Below are 18,746 nucleotides of genomic sequence, written 5' to 3'. Positions count from 1 at the left end.
TAATACTTTGCTGCAGCACTCCAGAAGGATTGCTGTCTTACAAGGGGTGGTCTTCTGTATGCCGACTGATGGGATCCCGGCGCACAGTATACTGGCGCCGGGATCCCGACAGCCGGCATACCGACACTTATTCTCCCTCGTGGGGATCCACGACCCCTCTGGAGGGAGAATAAAATAGTGTGGCGCGCGTTGCGCTCGCCACACTGTCTGTAAGCCGGCGGTCGGGCTCCCGGCGCCGGTATGCTGGTCGCCGGGAGCCCGACCGCCGGCATATCGTAGTGAACCCCTTACAAGTATTGTTGGACTTAGGGCAGGAAGAGCCCACCAGAGGAAGCAGTGGTAAGGGATGACACAGAAGCGTACTGCAGGAGGGAACGTAGTCAGATCACAGAGGATGTGGCCAGCGAGCAATTACAAAACAACGAGTATGACCAAATCTGTGCCGGAGTGGTTTTATTATAGCAAATGGAGTATATGAATACGAAAATCACAATTTCAAACAGCTATGGGGAAATTCAACACAGTCCCAGCATTCAGTATAAAGGACATTCTTATTGATCACTATACAATACAGAGAGCATTCCTAGTGATCACTATACAGTGCAGAAAGCATTCCTAGTGATCACTAAACAATACAGAGAGCATTCATAGTGATCACTGTATAATACAGAGGGCATTCCTAGCGATCACTGTACATACAGTGAGCATAACTAGAGATTGCTATACAATACAGAAAGCATTCTACAAAAATATATAAGGGGACAATACACAGAACTTGGGAGGGACTCTATAAGATCAGCACAGAGGACACGTGGTCACTCGCTTAGGTTAGAGTAGAGGCGTTTCCGCACATTGAGGTGAAAAAGGTTTAAACACACAGTAAGGACAATACGTGTTTGGAATTCCCTGCCTGAGAGAGTAGTAATGGCGGACTCAGTCAACACCTTTAAGAATGATGGGTTAGATAAATTCCTATTGGATAAAGATATTCAGGGATATGGTGCTAGACCAGCATTATAATTAATATAACTAGTCCTAAAATAAAACTGCATAGGAGACCACAAACAGGTTAAACATGATGGACAAATTGTCTTTTTTCAAGCTTACTATATTCTGGTGACTGATATAGTATGCAGAGAGTATTCTAACAACCACTGTAATGGGCCCTACAGACTGGGCGACCCGCCGCCAAACTGCCTGACCGCCGATACGGCAGACGGGCGACCCAGCGGCGGGGAAGGGGGGGGGGGGGGGGGGGGGGGGGGGGAGTGAAGTTTCTTCACTCCCCCCGTCACCCGGCGCCATAGTAGTGCATGCTAATATGGACAATCTCGTCCATATGGGCCTGCATGCATAAGCTGCGGGGCACCAATGATGAATGAGCGCGGGGCCGCGCATCGTTCATTGTTGGTGCCTACACACTGCACAATATGAATGAGTTCTCGTTCATTAAGGAAAGAGAACGTTCATATCGTGCAGTATTATCTGCCAGTGTGTAGGTCCCCTAAGATGAATAGTGCTGCCTAGGGATCTACAGTATATACATGAATGGTACAAATACCATATTGGGGGTCATTCCGATATGATCGTAGCTGTGCTAAATTTAGCACAGCTACGATCATTCACACTGACATGCGGGGGGATGCCCAGCACAGGGTTATCCCGCCCAACACATGTCAGTAAAGCTCCCCCGCCCCCGCAGAAGTGCAAAGGCATCGTACAGCGGCGATGCCTTTGCACTTCAGGAGTAGCTCCCGACCAGCGCAGCTTTAGCGTGCTGGCCGGGAGCTACTCATCGCTCCCCGGCCCACCGCGGTTGCCCCCCGTTCAGTCCGGCCACGCCTGCGTTGGCCAGGCCACGCAAATGAAACGGCGGGCAAACGCCACCATTCCACCTCCCCCCGCCCAGCGACCGCCTCTGCCTGTCAATCAGGCAGAGGCAATCGTAGCGGCCCGACGGCCTTCGACCGTCGGGCATGGGCCGGCGCATGCGAAGTTCTGACCCGATTGCACCGCTGCGATAAACTGCAGCATGCGATCGGGTCAGAATAAGCCCCATTGATCAGATCCACTTTAATACGACCTGCTTCACCAGCTTCGATTGCCTTACATAACTCTTTTTATAGGACATATGGGTTGAAATTGAAAGTGTTGAAATTTTAATTGACACGGAGAATGTACACCAGACCTGGGCAAAGTACGGCCCGCGGCCACATACGGCCCTTTGTCAATGCCTGTCCGGCCCAGGTAGGCTCCCTGCACCATGGAACCACTCGTCCCCGCCCGCCGCACTGTCACTACTCCCCGTTGTACTGTCACTCCTCCCCGCCGCGCTGTCACGCCTCCCTGCCGCTGCCTTAAGCTTGTCGCGCTGACAGCTCTCAGCTGAAGGCAATACTGTAGCGGCGGAGACAAGGGCAGCGGGGAAGAGCAGCCAATCAGATCCTACGGTGTCTCCCGCCAGTACGGTTTGAATCCCCCCTTATCGCGGAGCTGCGCACTGACCTAAGCTCCGCCGCCAGCACCAATAGACTGGCCTCGCTCACCCGGCACAGCGTCGTCCTCCGCAACGGTGAGTGCCGCTCCGCATCTGTATGTGTGCCCGTGCTGCAGTAGGCTGTGTGTCTCCATGCTCTCTACCTGGTGCAATGTGTCTCCATGCTCTCTACCTGGTGCAATGTGTCTCCATGCTCTCTACCTGGTGCAATGTGTCTCAGTGCTCTCTACCTGCTGCAATGGGTCTCAGTGCTCTCTACCTGCTGCAATGTGTCTCCATGCTCTCTACCTGGTGCAATGTGTCTCAGTGCTCTCTACCTGCTGCAGTGTGTCTCAGTGCTCTCTACCTGGTGCAGTGCGTCTCAGTGCTCTCTACCCGGTGCAGTGTGTCTCAGTGCTCTCTACCCGGTGCAGCGTGTCTCAGTGCTCTCTACCCGGTGCAGTGTGTCTCAGTGCTCTCCCCCATGTCTGGTCCCACATATGCGTGTCCTCACCTGGTCCCACATGTGCGTGTCCTCACCTGTTCCCCCATGTCTGATCCCACATGTGCGTGTCCTCACCTGTTCCCCTATGTCTGGTCCCACATGTGCGTGTCCTCACCTGTTCCCCCATGTCTGGTCCCCCATGTGCGTGTCCTCACCTGTTCCCCCATGTCTGGTACCACATGTGCGTGTTATCACTTGTTCCCCAAAGACTCCAATACTTTTATTTATTTTAATTAATGTTCCACAATATCTTTTATACTCTAATATAGATTCTGGATTCCACTTAGTGACATATAGATATTATAATTAACCTTAGTGTTAGTAGGTATTAATATTGACGTTAATATACATTGTAGGTAATAGAAATACCAAGACGATTTGAAACCATTAATAGATATGTTGCAAGACTGATAGATGTTTAGATATAATAGATGCAGAAATGAACATACAGCTGTTTAATCTTAAATGTAACTTAATGTCTGTACCATCAAACCATTGTTTTCTAGTATCAGAGCTACTGTATGTGTTTTTATAGTAACATGTTTTTCCATACTGAATAAATTGTCTTTCGATGATGTGACCTCTCAGAACTCTTATATAGCATTACATTTCTTTAATGTCATCATTGCTATTTATCCATTTAATGTAGTTCTGTTTTATTACTATCACCACTGAGTAATATTGTTTAGTATTTTTAGCCACCTTATATAAAACTTCAGATTGTGATCCAGTGTACTCAAAGGTCATAGATTGTGTTTAGAATGCTGAAATAATCCCTTATGGATGTTATAATGACTATTTTAAATTTAAATGTGAATTAATGTACTATACTGTAAGTATTACAGATAATACTGTAATATTGTGACTGTAGATACTGACTTGCTATTTATTGCCAGCCAGCTGTTTACTTATTAATGTTATGTGATTGGCTGAATCATTTTCTCTTGTGATTGGATAAAGGGGGTAATTCCAAGTTGATCGCTCGCTAGCAGTTTTTAGCATCCGTGCAAACGCTATGCCGCCGCCTACTGGGAGTGTATTTTAGCTTAGCAGTAGTGCGACCGTTTTTATCGCAGAGCGGCTGCAAAAATTTTTTGTGCAGTTTCAGAGTAGCTCAAAACCTACTCAGCGCTTGCGATTACCTCAGACTGTTCAGTTCCGGATTTGACATCACACAATCGCCCAGGCACGCCTGCGTTTTTCCTGGCACGCCTGCGTTTTTCCGAACACTCCCAGAAACGCCCACTACATGTCAATCACTCTGCGGCAACCAGTGCGACTGAAATGCATCGCTAGACCCTGTGCAAAACGTCATCGTTCATTGTGCCCGTACGACGCGCATGCTTACGCATGCGCAGAACTGCCGGTTTTTATCCTGATTGCTGCGCTGCGAACAAATGCAGCTAGCGATCAACTCGGAATGACCCCCAAAGTGTGCTGTAACAGATGTGTAATACAATTGTGAAGTGCACCCCTTCCTATCACAGCACAGTGCAGACGACATATTTGTTGTGCCAGCCTACATTTCTGGCCAGGTTCTTATTAATTTACTAAGAACTTGTTCCAAGTAAGTTGACATGCTTATTTTTAATTCACATAAAGCCTTGGTCCTTACAATAGCTGCCATCCATGTGGGTACAGTAAGTCATAGCTGCACTGTAATAATTGGAGGTTATGTACAAGCCCATGATCACCACAAATAAAGTGATTTATTTCTTGGAAACCTCTGTACTGAAGAATAAGTATCGAAGTGTACTCACCTGGCTTTTACCCATTGCTTAGGATTCCCAGATCCGCCAGAGCGCTGCGTACAGCTTGCACCAGCCACAGGGAAACAAGGAACATGGAACGGAGAGGAACGGTTACCTCTACAAAAAGAGTGACGGGTCAGTACCTGCTTATTATACAGTATGGTGCTGATACAGGGTTGAACGCTCCATGGGTGTAATTTCATCCGCATTGCATGCATTGAATTAAAGTTGCATATTCATTTATATGAAGAATTTTATGCATCTCTGCGGTTGGATCGTCCCTGTAAATGGGATTGGTTTTATAGCTATGATCATTATCATCACGCACTTATACCAACCCTATACATATGCTTAATAAATGTCTTAAAATTGTTGTACTTACACGTATGCCCAAATCTGTATAGCATGTGCTTTTGTCAGCACACTGAGCTTCACCTATGGGAGATTCTCCCATTACAGCTTTGTTAGGCCGTCTCACTTCTTAGTGGAGATGCAGCTGAGATAAGTACAACTCAGACTTGCCCATAGTTCCGTATACTTGGATCTGGAGAATACATGGTACAAAAACGCACAAGAAACGGGCCGCAGACAGACATGCAGTCAGTTGTGCATCAGCGCCTATGCTTTTATCAGTATGATTAATAACAGAATATTTGTACCATTAATACGTTTACGCCTCTCCTCCTTTTGTAGAATAAGAAGAGCTTGGCTGAAGAGGAAATGTTCTGTTAAAAACGGGTTCCTCACCATCTCCCATGGCACAGTAAGTGGCTGTTCTGCGCATAATGAGCGTTTTGGGGAAGAGAAGGTAACAGTATGGGCTCAGGCTTTAGAATATTACCCCTTTTTCTGCACCATCTAAGGTATTTTCTTTTATCAGGTCAACCTGCCACCTGCTAAACTGAACCTGCTGACTTGCCAGGTGAAGACTAACCCAGAGGAAAAGAAGAATTTTGATCTCATTTCTCGTAGGTTCCATTCATTCTCTCACTGTTTGTCTTTAAGTGGTTAATCTGGAGAGGGATCAGCGTGATTCTACTGTAGTACAAAGGTCATTCATGTTGTTTACCTTATGAGCCTGGTTCAGATATAAAAACGTGGCGATGAGTTACAGTAAACGTGGAAATATAGCATTTAAAAAACCTTTGTTACTCCCAGTACTACAAAAATGAAGCACTTTATTGAAATATAAATGACAAATGAATCTGAATATGTCATTGAGACCTGTTGTCTGCCAGCCTGTGAGAAGTGGGGGGGATCGTTGTTTCTGGGCTGCAATGTGCTGTATTGCCGCAGGACGAGCTCCGGTGGCTGCCACATAGCCAAACCTCAGCACCTGCTGCAGAGTTTCCATCAAAGAAAGTAAAGAGTCACACGTGACCCCTGAACCCTGTGCCGAGTCTTAATGAGAGAAACCAGACACCTTTCTCTAACGTCCTAGTGGATGCTGGGGACTCCGTCAGGACCATGGGGGGGGATAGCGGCTCCGCAGGAGACTGGGCACAAAGTAAAAGCTTTAGGACTAGCTGGTGTGCACTGGCTCCTCCCCCTATGACCCTCCTCCAAGCCTCAGTTAAGATTTTGTGCCCGAACGAGAAGGGTGCAATCTAGGTGGCTCTCCTGAGCTGCTTAGAGTAAAAGTTTAAATAGGTTTTTTATTTTCAGTGAGACCTGCTGGCAACAGGCTCACTGCATCGAGGGACTAAGGGGAGAGAAACGAACTCACCTGCGTGCAGAGTGGATTGGGTTTCTTAGGCTACTGGACATTAGCTCCAGAGGGACGATCACAGGCCCAGCCATGGATGGGTCCCGGAGCCGCGCCGCCGGCCCCCTTACAGATGCTGAAGCAAGAAGAGGTCCATAAATCGGCGGCAGAAGACTTTCCTGTCTTCATAAGGTAGCGCACAGCACTGCAGCTATGCGCCATTGCTCTCAGCACACTTCACACTCCGGTCACTGAGGGTGCAGGACGCTGGGGGGGGGCGTCCTGGGAAGCAATGAATTTACCTTAGTTGGCAAAAAATACATCACATATAGCTCCTGGGCTATATGGATGTATTTAACCCCTGCCAGTTTTCCAGAAGAAAGCGGGAGAAGAGCCCGCCGTGAAGGGGGCGGGGCCTATCTCCTCAGCACACAGCGCCATTTTTCCCACACAGCTCCGCTGGTAGGAAGGCTCCCAGAATCTCCCCTGCATCCTGCAACTACAGAAACAGGGTAAAAAAGAGAGGGGGGCACTTATTTGGCAAAATAACAGATATAAGCAGCTATAAGGGATAGACACTTATTGTAAGGTTGTCCCTATACATATATAGCGCTCTGGTGTGTGCTGGCAAACTCTCCCTCTGTCTCCCCAAAGGGCTAAGTGGGTCCTGTCCTCTATCAGAGCATTCCCTGTGTGTGTGCTGGGTGTCGGTACGTGTGTGTCGACATGTATGAGGAGGAAAATGATGTGGAGGCGGAGCAGAGTGTCTGTAACAGTGATGTCACCCCCTAGGGGGTCGACACCTGAGTGGATGTACTGTTGAAAATTACGTGACAGTGTCCGCTCTATATAAAAAAACAGTGGTTGACATGAGACAGCCGGCTACTCAGCTTGTGCCTGTCCAGACGTCTCATAGGCCGTCAGGCAGATGGCAGATACAGACGCCGACACGGATACTGACTCCTGTGTCGACGGTGAAGAGACAACCGTGATTTCCAGTAGGGCCACACGTTACATGATTGAGACAATGGAAAATGTTTTATACATTTCTGATAATACGAGTACCACCAAAAAAGGGGTATTATGTTCGGTGAGGGAAAAACTACCTGTAGTTTTCCTGAATCTGAGAAATAAAATGAGGTGTGTGATGATGTGTGGGTTTCCCCCCGATAACAATTAATAATTTCTTAAAAAGTATTGGCTGCATACCCTTTCCCGCCAGAGGTGAGGATGCATTGGGAAACACCCCCTAGGGGGGATAAGGCGCTCACACGCTTGTAAGAACAAGGGCTCTACCCTCTCATGAGATGGCCGCCCTTAAGGATCCTGCTGATAGAAAGCAGGAGGGTATCCAAAAAAAAAGGTATTTACACACATACTGGTGTTATACTGCGACCAGCTATCGCCTCAGCCTGGAGGTGCAGTGCTGGGTTGGCATGGTCGGATTCCCTGACTGGAAATATTGATATCCTAGATAAGGATAGTATATTATTGCCTATAGAGCATTTAAAAGATGCATTTCTATATATGCATGATGCACAGCGGAATAATTGCCGACTGGCATCAAGTATAAGTGCGTTGTCCAATTCTACCAGTAAAATGGTCAGGTGATGCGGATTCCAAACGGCATTTGGAAGTATTGCCTTTGAAAGGGGACATTTGGGGTCGGTCTTTTAGACCTGGTGGCCACGGCAACAGCTGGGAAATCCACGTTTGTACCCCAGGTCGCCTCTCAAAATAAGACGCCGTATTATCAGGCGCAGTCCTTTGTTGGCAAGCGGACAAAAGGTTCCTCTTTTCTGCTCGTGACAGAGGGAGAGGAAAAAGGCTGCAGAGATCAGCCAGTTCCCAGGAACAGAAACCCTTTCCAGCCTCTGCCAAGCCCTCAGTATGACGCTAGGGCTTTACAAGCTCAGGCACGGTGGGGGCCCGTTCTCAATGAATTTCAGTGCGCAGTGGGCTCACTCGCAAGTAGACCCCTGGATCCTTCAGGTAATATCTCAGGGGTACATATTGGAATTCGAGACGTCTCCCCCTCGCTGTTTCCTAAAGTCTGCTTTACCGACGTCTCCCTCTGACAGGGAGGCAGTTTTGGAAGCCATTCACAAGCTGTATTCCCAGCAGGTGATAATCAAGGTACCCCTCCTGCAACAGGGAACGGGGTATTATTCCACACTATTGTGGTACCGAAGCCAGACGGCTCGGTGAGACCGATTCTAAAATCTAAAATCTTTGAACACTTACATACAGAGGTTCAAATTCAAGATTGAGTCACTCAGAGCAGTGATTGCGAACCTGGAAGAAGGGGACTACATGATGTCTCGGGACATCAAGGATGCTTACCTTCATGTCAAAATGTACCCTTCTCACCAAGGGTACCTCAGGTTTATGGTACAGAACTGTCACTATCAGTTCAGACGCTGCCGTAGGGATGGTCCACGGCACCCCGGGTCTTTACCAAGGTAATGGCCGAAATGATGATATTCCTTCGAAGGAAGGGAATTTTAGTTATCCCTTACTTGGACGATTCCCTGATAAGGGTAAGATCCAGGGAACAGTTGGAGGTCGGTGTAGCACTATCTCAGGTAGTGTTGCGGCAGCACGATTGGATTCTCAATATTCCAAAATCGCAGCTGGTTCCGTCGACGTGTCTTCTGTTCCTAGGGATGATCCTGGACACAGTCCAGAAAAAGGTGTTTCTCCCGGAGGAGAAAGCCAGGGAGTTATCCGAGCTAGTCAGGAACCTCCTCAAACCGAGCCAAGTCTCAGTGCATCAATGCACAAGGGTTCTGGGTAAAATGCTGGCTTCCTACGAAGCAATCCCATTCGGCAGATTCCACGCAAGAACTTTCCAGTGGGACCTGCTGGACAAATGGTCCGGGTCGCATCTTCAGATGCATCAGCGGATAACCCTGTCACCAAGGACAAGGGTGTCCCTCCTGTGGTGGTTGCAGAGTGCTCATCTTCTAGAGGGCCGCAGATTCGGCATTCAGGACTGGGTCCTGGTAACCACGGATGCCAGCCTGCGAGGCTGGGGAGCAGTCACACAGGGAAGGAATATCCAGGACTTATGGTCAAGCCTGGAGACATCACTTCACATAAATATCCTGAAGCTAAGGGACATTTACAATGCTCTAAGCTTAGCAAGACCTCTGCTTCAAGGACAGCCGGTGTTGATCCAGTCGGACAACATCACGGCAGTCACCCACGTAAACAGACAGGGTGGCACAAGAAGCAGAAGGGCAATGACAGAAGCTGCAAGGATTCTTCGCTGGGCGGAAAATAGCACTGTCAGCAGTATTCATTCCGGGAGTGGACAACTGGGAAGCAGACTTCCTCAGCACGACCTCCACCCGGGGAGAGTGGGGACTTCACCCAGAAGTCTTCCACATGATTATAAACCGTTGGGAAAAACTCGACAGGTATTGCGCCAGGTCCAGGGACCCTAAGGCAATAGCTGTAGACGCTCTGGTAACACCGTGGGTGTACCAGTCAGGGTATGTGTTCCCTCCTCTGCCTCTCATACCCAAGGTACTGAGATTGATAAGATGGTGAGGAGTAAGCACTATATTCGTGGCTCCGGATTGGCCAAGAAGGACTTGGTAACCGGAACTTCAAGAGATGCTCACGGAGGATCCGTGGCCTCTACCTCTAAGAAGGGACCTGCTCCAGCAAGGACCCTGTCTGTTCCAAGACTTACCGCGGCTGCGTTTGACGGCATGCCGGTTGAACGCCGGATCCTGAAGGAAAAAGGGCATTCCGGATGAAGTCATCCCTATCCTGATCAAAGCCAGGAAGGATGTAACCGCAAAAACATTATCACCGCAATTGGCGAAAATATGTTGCGTGGTGCGAGGCCAGTAAGGCCCGACGGTGGAAATTCGACTGGGTCGATTCCTACATTTCCTGCAAACAGGAGTGTCTATGGGCCTGAAATTGGGGTCCATTAAGGTTCAAATTTCGGCCCTGTCAATTTTCTTCCAAAAAGAACTAGCTTCAGTCCCTGAAGTTCAGACGTTTGTAAAAGGGGTTCTGCATATACAGCCTCCTTTTGTGCCTCCAGTGGCACTTGGGATCTCAATGTAGTTTTTTGGGTTCCAAAAGTCACATTGGTTTGAACCACTTAAATCTGTGGAGTTAAAATATCTCACATGGAAAGTGGTCATGCTGTTGGCCATGGCTTGGGCCAGGCGCGTGTCAGAATTGGCGGCTTTATCTTGTAAAAGCCCTTATCTGATTTTCCATTCGGACAGGGCGGAATTGAGGACTCGTCCTCAATTTCTCCCTAAGGTGTTTTCAGCATTTCACTTAAACCAACCTATTGTGGTGCCTGCGGCTACTAGGGACTTGGAGGATTCCAAGTTGCTGGACGTAGTCAGGGCCCTGAAAATATATGTTTCCAGGACGGCTGGAGTCAGAAAATCTGACTCGCTGTTTATCCTGTATGCACCCAACAAGCTGGGTGCTCCTGCTTCTAAGCAGACGATTGCTCGTTGGATTTGTAGTACAATTCAGCTTGCACATTCTGTGGCAGGCCTGCCACAGCCAAAATCTGTAAAAGCCCATTCCACACGGAAAGTGGGCTCATCTTGGGCGGCTGCCCGAGGGGTCTCGGCTTTACAACTTTGCCGAGCAGCTACTTGGTCAGGGGCAAACACGTTTGCTAAATTCTACAAATTTGATACCCTGGCTGAGGAGGACCTGGAGTTCTCTCATTCGGTGCTGCAGAGTCATCCGCACTCTCCCGCCCGTTTGGGAGCTTTGGTATAATCCCCATGGTCCAGACGGAGTCCCCAGCATCCACTAGGACGTTAGAGAAAATAAGAATTTACTTACCGATAATTCTATTTCTCGTAGTCCGTAGTGGATGCTGGGCGCCCATCCCAAGTGCGGATTGTCTGCATTACTTGTACATAGTTATTGTTACAAAAATCGGGTTATTGTTGTTGTGAGCCATCTTTTCAGAGGCTCCATCTGTTATCATGCTGTTAACTGGGTTCAGATCACAAGTTGTACGGTGTGATTGGTGTGGCTGGTAATGAGTCTTACCCGGGATTCAAAATCCTTCCTTATTGTGTACGCTCGTCCGGGCACAGTATCCTAACTGAGGCTTGGAGGAGGGTCATAGGGGGAGGAGCCAGTGCACACCAGCTAGTCCTAAAGCTTTTACTTTGTGCCCAGTCTCCTGCGGAGCCGCTATCCCCCCCATGGTCCTGACGGAGTCCCCAGCATCCACTACGGACTATGAGAAATAGAATTATCGGTAAGTAAATTCTTATTTTTTCTCTCTACCATATTTTGTTTTCACTATTTCACTTATTTTCTTTATATAGCCTTGAGCTACACATATTTCTCTGCAGTTTATAGAAAAGTGACAAATGTCTAGTGAACATAGGGCCTGGTACAGAGTATGCAATGTTAATGTTGAGAGATTATTGGCCGCATGCGTCGCGGTCGTACTGCGCACACACGGTGATACACTAATGATAACGGTCGCAGCAAAGTTTTAATTGCAAAATGAGTGACAGTCAGGGGACCGTTTGGGGGAGGTAACAGGGAGTGGCGGCAGAAATACAAGCATATGGAGAATGGATGGGTGTGGGGAGTTGGCGCTGGAATGGGAAAAAGACAAACTGGTGGCTGATGATTCAGCCAGGAATATTATTATTGGGTAAGAGAAACTGGGTGAATACTTATCTGGATAATGAATCCGATGGAATTCTGATCATTACTAGGAAGATGTTCCCCTCCAGAATAAGTAGATTCGTGCACCGAAATGATATAAAAAACATAAAAAATAACAGTGTTTTGAGTTAAGGTTCCTCAAAAGATGTATATGATTTGCACTTTTGATAGTAGATCAAGATAAGTTATGTCAGCATATGTGATCATACCTCACTTACATAAAGTGAGCGAGGTTAAAACGTATAAAGGTTTCTTTTGAAAGATGGTACTATCTGATTTTTGGCGTACCTAACTTACAATAAAAAACAAAAAATGTAGACTCATCAAGGTATCTTTAGGCTGAGCTGCGTACCGGTACTCACTGGTTAAAACGTCCTCCGTCTGCGCGTAAAGGTATCTTTATCCAATTGATATTTATGATAAAAAACCCATATATAAAAAAGGGGGATTTATTGGATAAGAACAATTATGCAAAAAAACATTGGAGTGTTTGGCCGTGAGGAGAGGGAACCGCCAGAGTGAGGAAAATGTATAATGACTTTCACCCAGCCCAAATGGCCCGGTACCAGAGGGACTGGATTAGATGTTATGAAAGTCGTACCTTTCCTCAGTCGTGCGGAAAACGATCCAAGCGGGCAAAGAAACTCCTTCCAGCCAACGCATTTCGAGTTAGTTCTCTTTACAAGCATGTCCGAACCGTTTTTGGGGTGAGTTTCAGCCTGCGACAGCGATCCCATATGCAGAAAACATGGCTCCAGCGTCTCCGTTCCCAATTTCTATTCTGCGCAACCATAGCGTTACTGAGACAATCTAATGATCTGTGACCGGTTGCTTGGATCTTTGTAGCTGCTTGTGGGCCTATTAATATTCATCCTGGAGGCTGCGATATTTGCATGTTTACTCACAGTATCTGTGTACGGGATTGCAGCTGTAAGTGTATTAGAGTACACGTCTGAATCAGGCTCAGTATTAATGGTCTTTCACTGCAATCTCTTCCAATAGATGACCGGACATATCATTTCCAAGCTGAAGATGAACAAGAGTGCCAAATGTAAGTATGAGGGGCAAGTTAAGATTCAAATCACATATACTTAGTGGAAATCACATATACTTAGTGGAGCCATCAATTTCATGGACTGAGCCCGGGGTTCATGGAAATTAGCCTAGGAACTGCGGTCACTAAGCAAGTGTAGGGACATCTTCTTTAAAGGAGTACACTTTAAGGAGAGAAATTACATCATACAGATTTAAAAAAATGATTGTGAGTAAAGCCTATTGGTTCTTTTATGAAAAAGTGGCACTAAAAAGTTGTGCAATGGTTACTGAGGCATGAACCTAAAGTTCCCCAATTCTCAGTCATTTCACTACAGTGATAATTTGATTGACCGCTTTAGAAAGGATATTGGTTCAGTAGCCAAAATGGCCGACTCTACTGTGTTTCGATGACAGGTACACACAAAAAAATGTGTAGGAAATGTGTTTGTTTACACACGACATAATCAGAAATTGCAGCGATCACCCGTGTCTATAGCTACTAAGTGTGGATCTACGCCACAAGATGCAGTAAACTTGCAGTGTCAAACTTTCAGGTTACAATGCTTTAGTGACACATGTAGTCTTGATTGATTGCTGTGGTGAAAAACAGCAACAAAATGTATAATAATATAGTAGGTTTATCTGGAGAGGTGTGATATTGGTGGAAAGATTATTTAGATCCGCACTTCTCAGAACATATAAATGTGAGGGATAAGGAGGAAGAGCACTTAATATGGCTTTACATTTAGTGTTGGACATTTAATTGATCTGTGCTAATGTATTAATTGATATTTTGATACTAAGTATAGACAATCATGTGCTCGTAAAAATGTACGCGTATGTGTACTGCATTTTCTCTAACGTCCTAGTGGATGCTGGGAACTCCGTAAGGACCATGCGGAATAGCGGGCTCCGAAGGAGGCTGGGCACTCCAGAAAGATCTTAGACTACCTGGTGTGCACTGGCTCCTCCCACTATGACCCTCCTCCAAGCCTCAGTTAGATTTCGTGCCCGGCCGAGGTTGGATGCACACTAGGGGCTCTCCTGAGCTCTTAGAAAGTTATAGTCTGACAATGCTAAATTCCTTTGTCGTATAAACAACCCTTTATGAAGTCTAAGAACACTGTACGCTGTTTACTTAAGAAGTACCGTAATGGTACGCTAGTTGCGTAACGATCGCTCAGCCGTAGGCGAGACGCTCAAGCGTCACGTTCGCTCACGGCCCAGTGATCACAGGACACGTTATTGGCTATGACTAGAGTAATGATTCGCTATGGCGTAGCGGACGCTCGAGACCACGAGGAGATCACCAGCGGCGCAGACGCTCACAACGCTATACCTTTATGTCTAAACCTTATACCAATGAAATACACGGAATACCTTAATGTGAATACAGGGTGTAAGTGCAACCTTGTGTAACCTGACTAACTACAAAGCTGCTTGAGCGTCACCGACGCTCAAGTGAACACTTAACACTATAGGAAATACACAGATACTGGTTTAGGGTCCAAAGCCTATTAACTGTATTATATCTAGTATACTTGTAAAAAGGGGATAACAGTACAAATGATACACTACAATATAACAAAGACTTCCTAACCAAAATACAATACTATCTAATACAATACAATACTAGTCTAGGGGAGATACGAGAGAAAGAGAAGGGAAAGAGAGAGAGAGATGAGAGAAATTGGCTCACAGAAAGACAATGATTACGGAGAGAAACTTACGCACAAGGGTAAACGATCGCATGCGCCTGGACATCCAGCACCCGATTTTCAGCAATGAGAACCGTTGAAGAGTGAGAGCTGGATGTGGTCGGCCTGCCTATTTATGCCCCACACACAATGCAATCTCATAGTCCCTACAATCCCATTGTCCATTGGATGAAGGAATTCGACCCTGTATCACAACAAAAGGTCATAGGTTGATTCATACAGGTGGGCTGTGACGATTTCAAACAGCTCAGGTGGGTGGGGAACTAGGTTTCCCGCCGCATACCTGAGTATGAGTAAATAATAGAAATGGACATAAACTTCTTATGTCCATAACTATTCGCACGAGCGATTAATACGCTCCAAACCAACACCGGAATATTGCTAATTAAATACTCTTCCGATGGGTACCAAACACTGCTGTATGATTCCTGTTAGACCCTTCGTACGATACAAAGAGGGATTCCTTAGCTCAGGGACCTTCTATATTAACCAAACTTTCAGAAACTATCAAAGGGACCATGATCTATAAACTACATTAATTGTGAAAATATGTAACGAATGAGTCGCACGCTACGACTACATAAACTCTACCGTAAATACGCATACCGCGCCTGCGAGTGCCCGCTATTGCGGGTATGCGCCTTCACGGGAGAGCGTACGCATGCGCAGCGCGGACCAGTGTGCGGTGCAAATATGGCAACGTGCATAGAGACATTTTTCTGACTTTGACAGTCCACCCTTTGGCAGTCAATAATAACTGCCACAAAACATTTAAGGAGAAAAATGTATGTCAGGGGTTAATTCATTTCCATGGTTGGGTGAGGGAGGAGAGAGGAGTAGGTGTGAAGAGGGTATGACCTAGTGTGATAGCAGAAGCATGTGTGTATGAGTCCATGTTTGGAGGGTCATGTATCATCGTGCCGTACGTGTTGTAAATCAAGCTTCGAGGTATTGCGAAGTATACATTTGAATTCCTTCTTATCCTGTGGTACAGGTCTGTGGATGGGCTGTCAAACTTTACCGAGCTCTTTTCGGATTTTGAACAAAATGGGGAGCACATTTTAGTTGATGATACATGAATGGGGGAGGTATGTGGTTGCTGATATCTGTGCCTGTATTCCCTATCGTCTATGTGTGTCATTACCTGAGGGTTGTAGAGATGAAGATAAAGAACACTTATGGAAAATGCAATGATATTCTATGTCAGGGAAATGTACATCTGTCGTCGAAGTTGTGTTCGGTATCTGTTGAGAGTCGTCTTCTTTGCGCTGTATTGCTCCTTGGGCATGAGCAAATAGCTTTGTCAGAGCCATCGGATTTACAAAAAAAAATGTTGGGCTAGCGTGAGTTTAAATGTACTAGGGAAACTGGGGATCCATGGCAAAGTTCATCAAGTGTCCATTTCTCAAGTGGTCAAAACTTCATCTTTGGTGCTTGTCTGTTGTCTGTATAGCGTCTCGTCAACTTCCTCGTCCAAGGGGGTCTTTGTATCTTGGAGAAAAGCAGAAAAACAGGTGAAAGAAACGGACCGTATAATCGCATTTTCATCACATTCTGGTTTCTATCATTGGGTCATAAATCAAATCCAGGTTAATTACAGTTTCCTCGCTCCTCAAGCTCATCACTCTTGTACTTTGTTTGCACCTCATTAAAGCCTGCCCGCATCTAAATATCAATCCAATCGATATAACGACACCCAAGATACATAGTAGAAACTTTCCAACATCCATTATGACTCCTTGAGCCCAGTCTCCTAAACCGGAGAACCAATTTCGCGGGTTCAACCATGACACCCAACCAGTCAGCTCATTACCTACAGCAGCAAGGGTGAGATTGTGTTTTCGACGAAATTCCCACTTCAATTGGAGAATATCGTCCATCTTTTGGTCTATGACCTCTACCGGATCCTCGGTGCTATTCGTGATATACGTGCAACACTTTATGCCGTACTGTGTTGCCAATGTAACACAATATCCGCCTGTTACTGCTGTAAGATAATTAAGAAGCATCCTATGCTGAACTAGTTCCGTTTTGTAAGCTTGAAGTTCTCTTCCAGTGTATCTAAACGTGTCATCATACATTTCAGTGATATTATCTAACAAATTGGCGAGTGCGGAAATGTATCTATAATTCATCACTCCTCGAGCGGTGCGAGTGAAATCTAACGCTACCAGAACCTGAATCCCGGTGGATTCATGGATAAGATCAGAGGCCGGATGCTCTAACCTTTCTGACAGTTGTCTTTTAACTCGGTGCTCGTAATGAGTGTGAGTATAAGGAGCTTGGGCACCACGGTGTATGTCCTTCATTTTGTCATGTGTAACAGTCATCACTTCAGGCAATACTTTTCCAATATAACACAATCCTTCAGAGTTTGGGGCAAGCCACTTGTACGCCTTTCTCCCGCATATGAAATATGCGTCATCGGGGAGAACATATGGGACGGAGAAGGACATTACCATGTTACAAACCTTCCAGGTGAAATCTCCTGACCCTAATTCTTCCATCTGCTTAATGCACGTATCAGTTTGTACGATATGTGCACAGTATCCTGGTGATACCTCTCCAACTCTAGTAATCCTATTTCCTAAGGTGTATCTATACCGGAAAGATTTTCCTCTACTGGCTATGTGGCGTACCAGCTCTGTATCTGTAGGCATTCTATCTGCTCTGTGTGAAAAGGTCATGGTAAGGTTGCTCCATGACACTTCCCAATTTCCCGGCTTACGGGGATTGGAGATGTTGAAACATAAGAGGGACCTATCCACATGGTATTGGTGGAGCTTCAAACTAGGAGGGCTGGAGATATTAAACCTCCGGTCCACCGGTCTCCCACCACTTAGCTCAAGTACCTCCCCTAACGTTAAAGGAAATGGTACTAGCCCTGATTTGCTATGACCCTGAGGTACTTGAGAGCATACCCAACAATCTGTTTGGTTTAACACGTTACCCACTAAAGAGTGATAGTCACTCAATGGATGCCGGTCCATATGGATATTAAAACTGGATTGGCATTTCTTTATGCATCCATCTTCAACCAGATTATCACAGAGCCTACAGATACAATTTTCTTTTTGAGCTAACAATCCTTCAAAGAGAATGTTTACAGATAACATGGTTGTTAGATCGTGCCCGGTACTCGCCTTTGCTTGGTGATTGGGTTGCTATTGGAAATTTACACCTCCGTCTCAGTCATTAGAACCTTTCTGGATCCTTTCTCGACCTCACTGGTACTCTCACCGAAACAGACTGCTCTGGTCAACATCATGGTCAACAGGAAAATCCATATCACAGTCTCTTGGGGCAAGTCCATCTTACAGGAGGAGAAAAGAAGAAATTTGTAAAGGGGGTATAAGAAAACAGTTTGAGGGGGAGAGAACTTGTTACGATAATAAGTTCTCTCGTCTTGTTGTTCTTCTTGTTCTGCTGTCTTCTCAAAGGTGCTGTCTCTCAGTCTTCCAAACGAACATTCTGGTGATGCAATATTCATTCCCAACCGACGATCTTTCTGTAAGGAGCAAAAATCTGGCATTACCATTGGTCCAACTGAGGGGTGACATACCATTTTTAAACCATGGAAACATGAGTGAGAAGAGAGAGAAAGCACAAAAAGAAAAAAAAAGAGATAGAGAACAATTCATGTGCATATATACATTACCTAACTCGACAATAACCATCAATAAGAAAAGAGAAACAAAACATTTTTAAACATTGTCAACATTGAGAAAACCTTGTTAGCATTAGAAAAACATTGTCAGACTTATTAGGCTGTCATATCTATGTGTCTACTGGTCTCCTTGAGCAGTCCCTCCCCACCAGCACCTGCATTACTCCACTGTCTGTATCTGGCCAGAAATACATTGTGGCGGAG

The 18,746-nt window shown here is 46.1% G+C and overlaps 1 protein-coding gene across 3 annotated transcripts in view; it reads left to right on the top strand.

Annotated features, from left to right (window-relative positions):
• The window catches only part of ASAP2 (ArfGAP with SH3 domain, ankyrin repeat and PH domain 2), a 318,205-nt gene that overhangs the window by 238,219 nt on the left and 61,240 nt on the right, over positions 1-18,746 (top strand). For all 3 annotated transcript variants that reach the window (XM_063915446.1, XM_063915445.1, XM_063915447.1), the window contains 4 exons: positions 4,764-4,867; positions 5,426-5,495; positions 5,613-5,700; positions 13,125-13,173. In XM_063915446.1, coding sequence (XP_063771516.1) covers positions 4,764-4,867; positions 5,426-5,495; positions 5,613-5,700; positions 13,125-13,173 — 311 coding nt within the window. The remainder of the gene's footprint in view (positions 1-4,763; positions 4,868-5,425; positions 5,496-5,612; positions 5,701-13,124; positions 13,174-18,746) is intronic.

This window comes from Pseudophryne corroboree, chromosome 4 (assembly GCF_028390025.1).
Source record: "Pseudophryne corroboree isolate aPseCor3 chromosome 4, aPseCor3.hap2, whole genome shotgun sequence".
Lineage (NCBI taxonomy): Eukaryota > Metazoa > Chordata > Amphibia > Anura > Myobatrachidae > Pseudophryne > Pseudophryne corroboree.
Note: the sequence above shows the minus strand (reverse complement) of the source record. Positions and strands in the feature narration are given on the sequence as shown.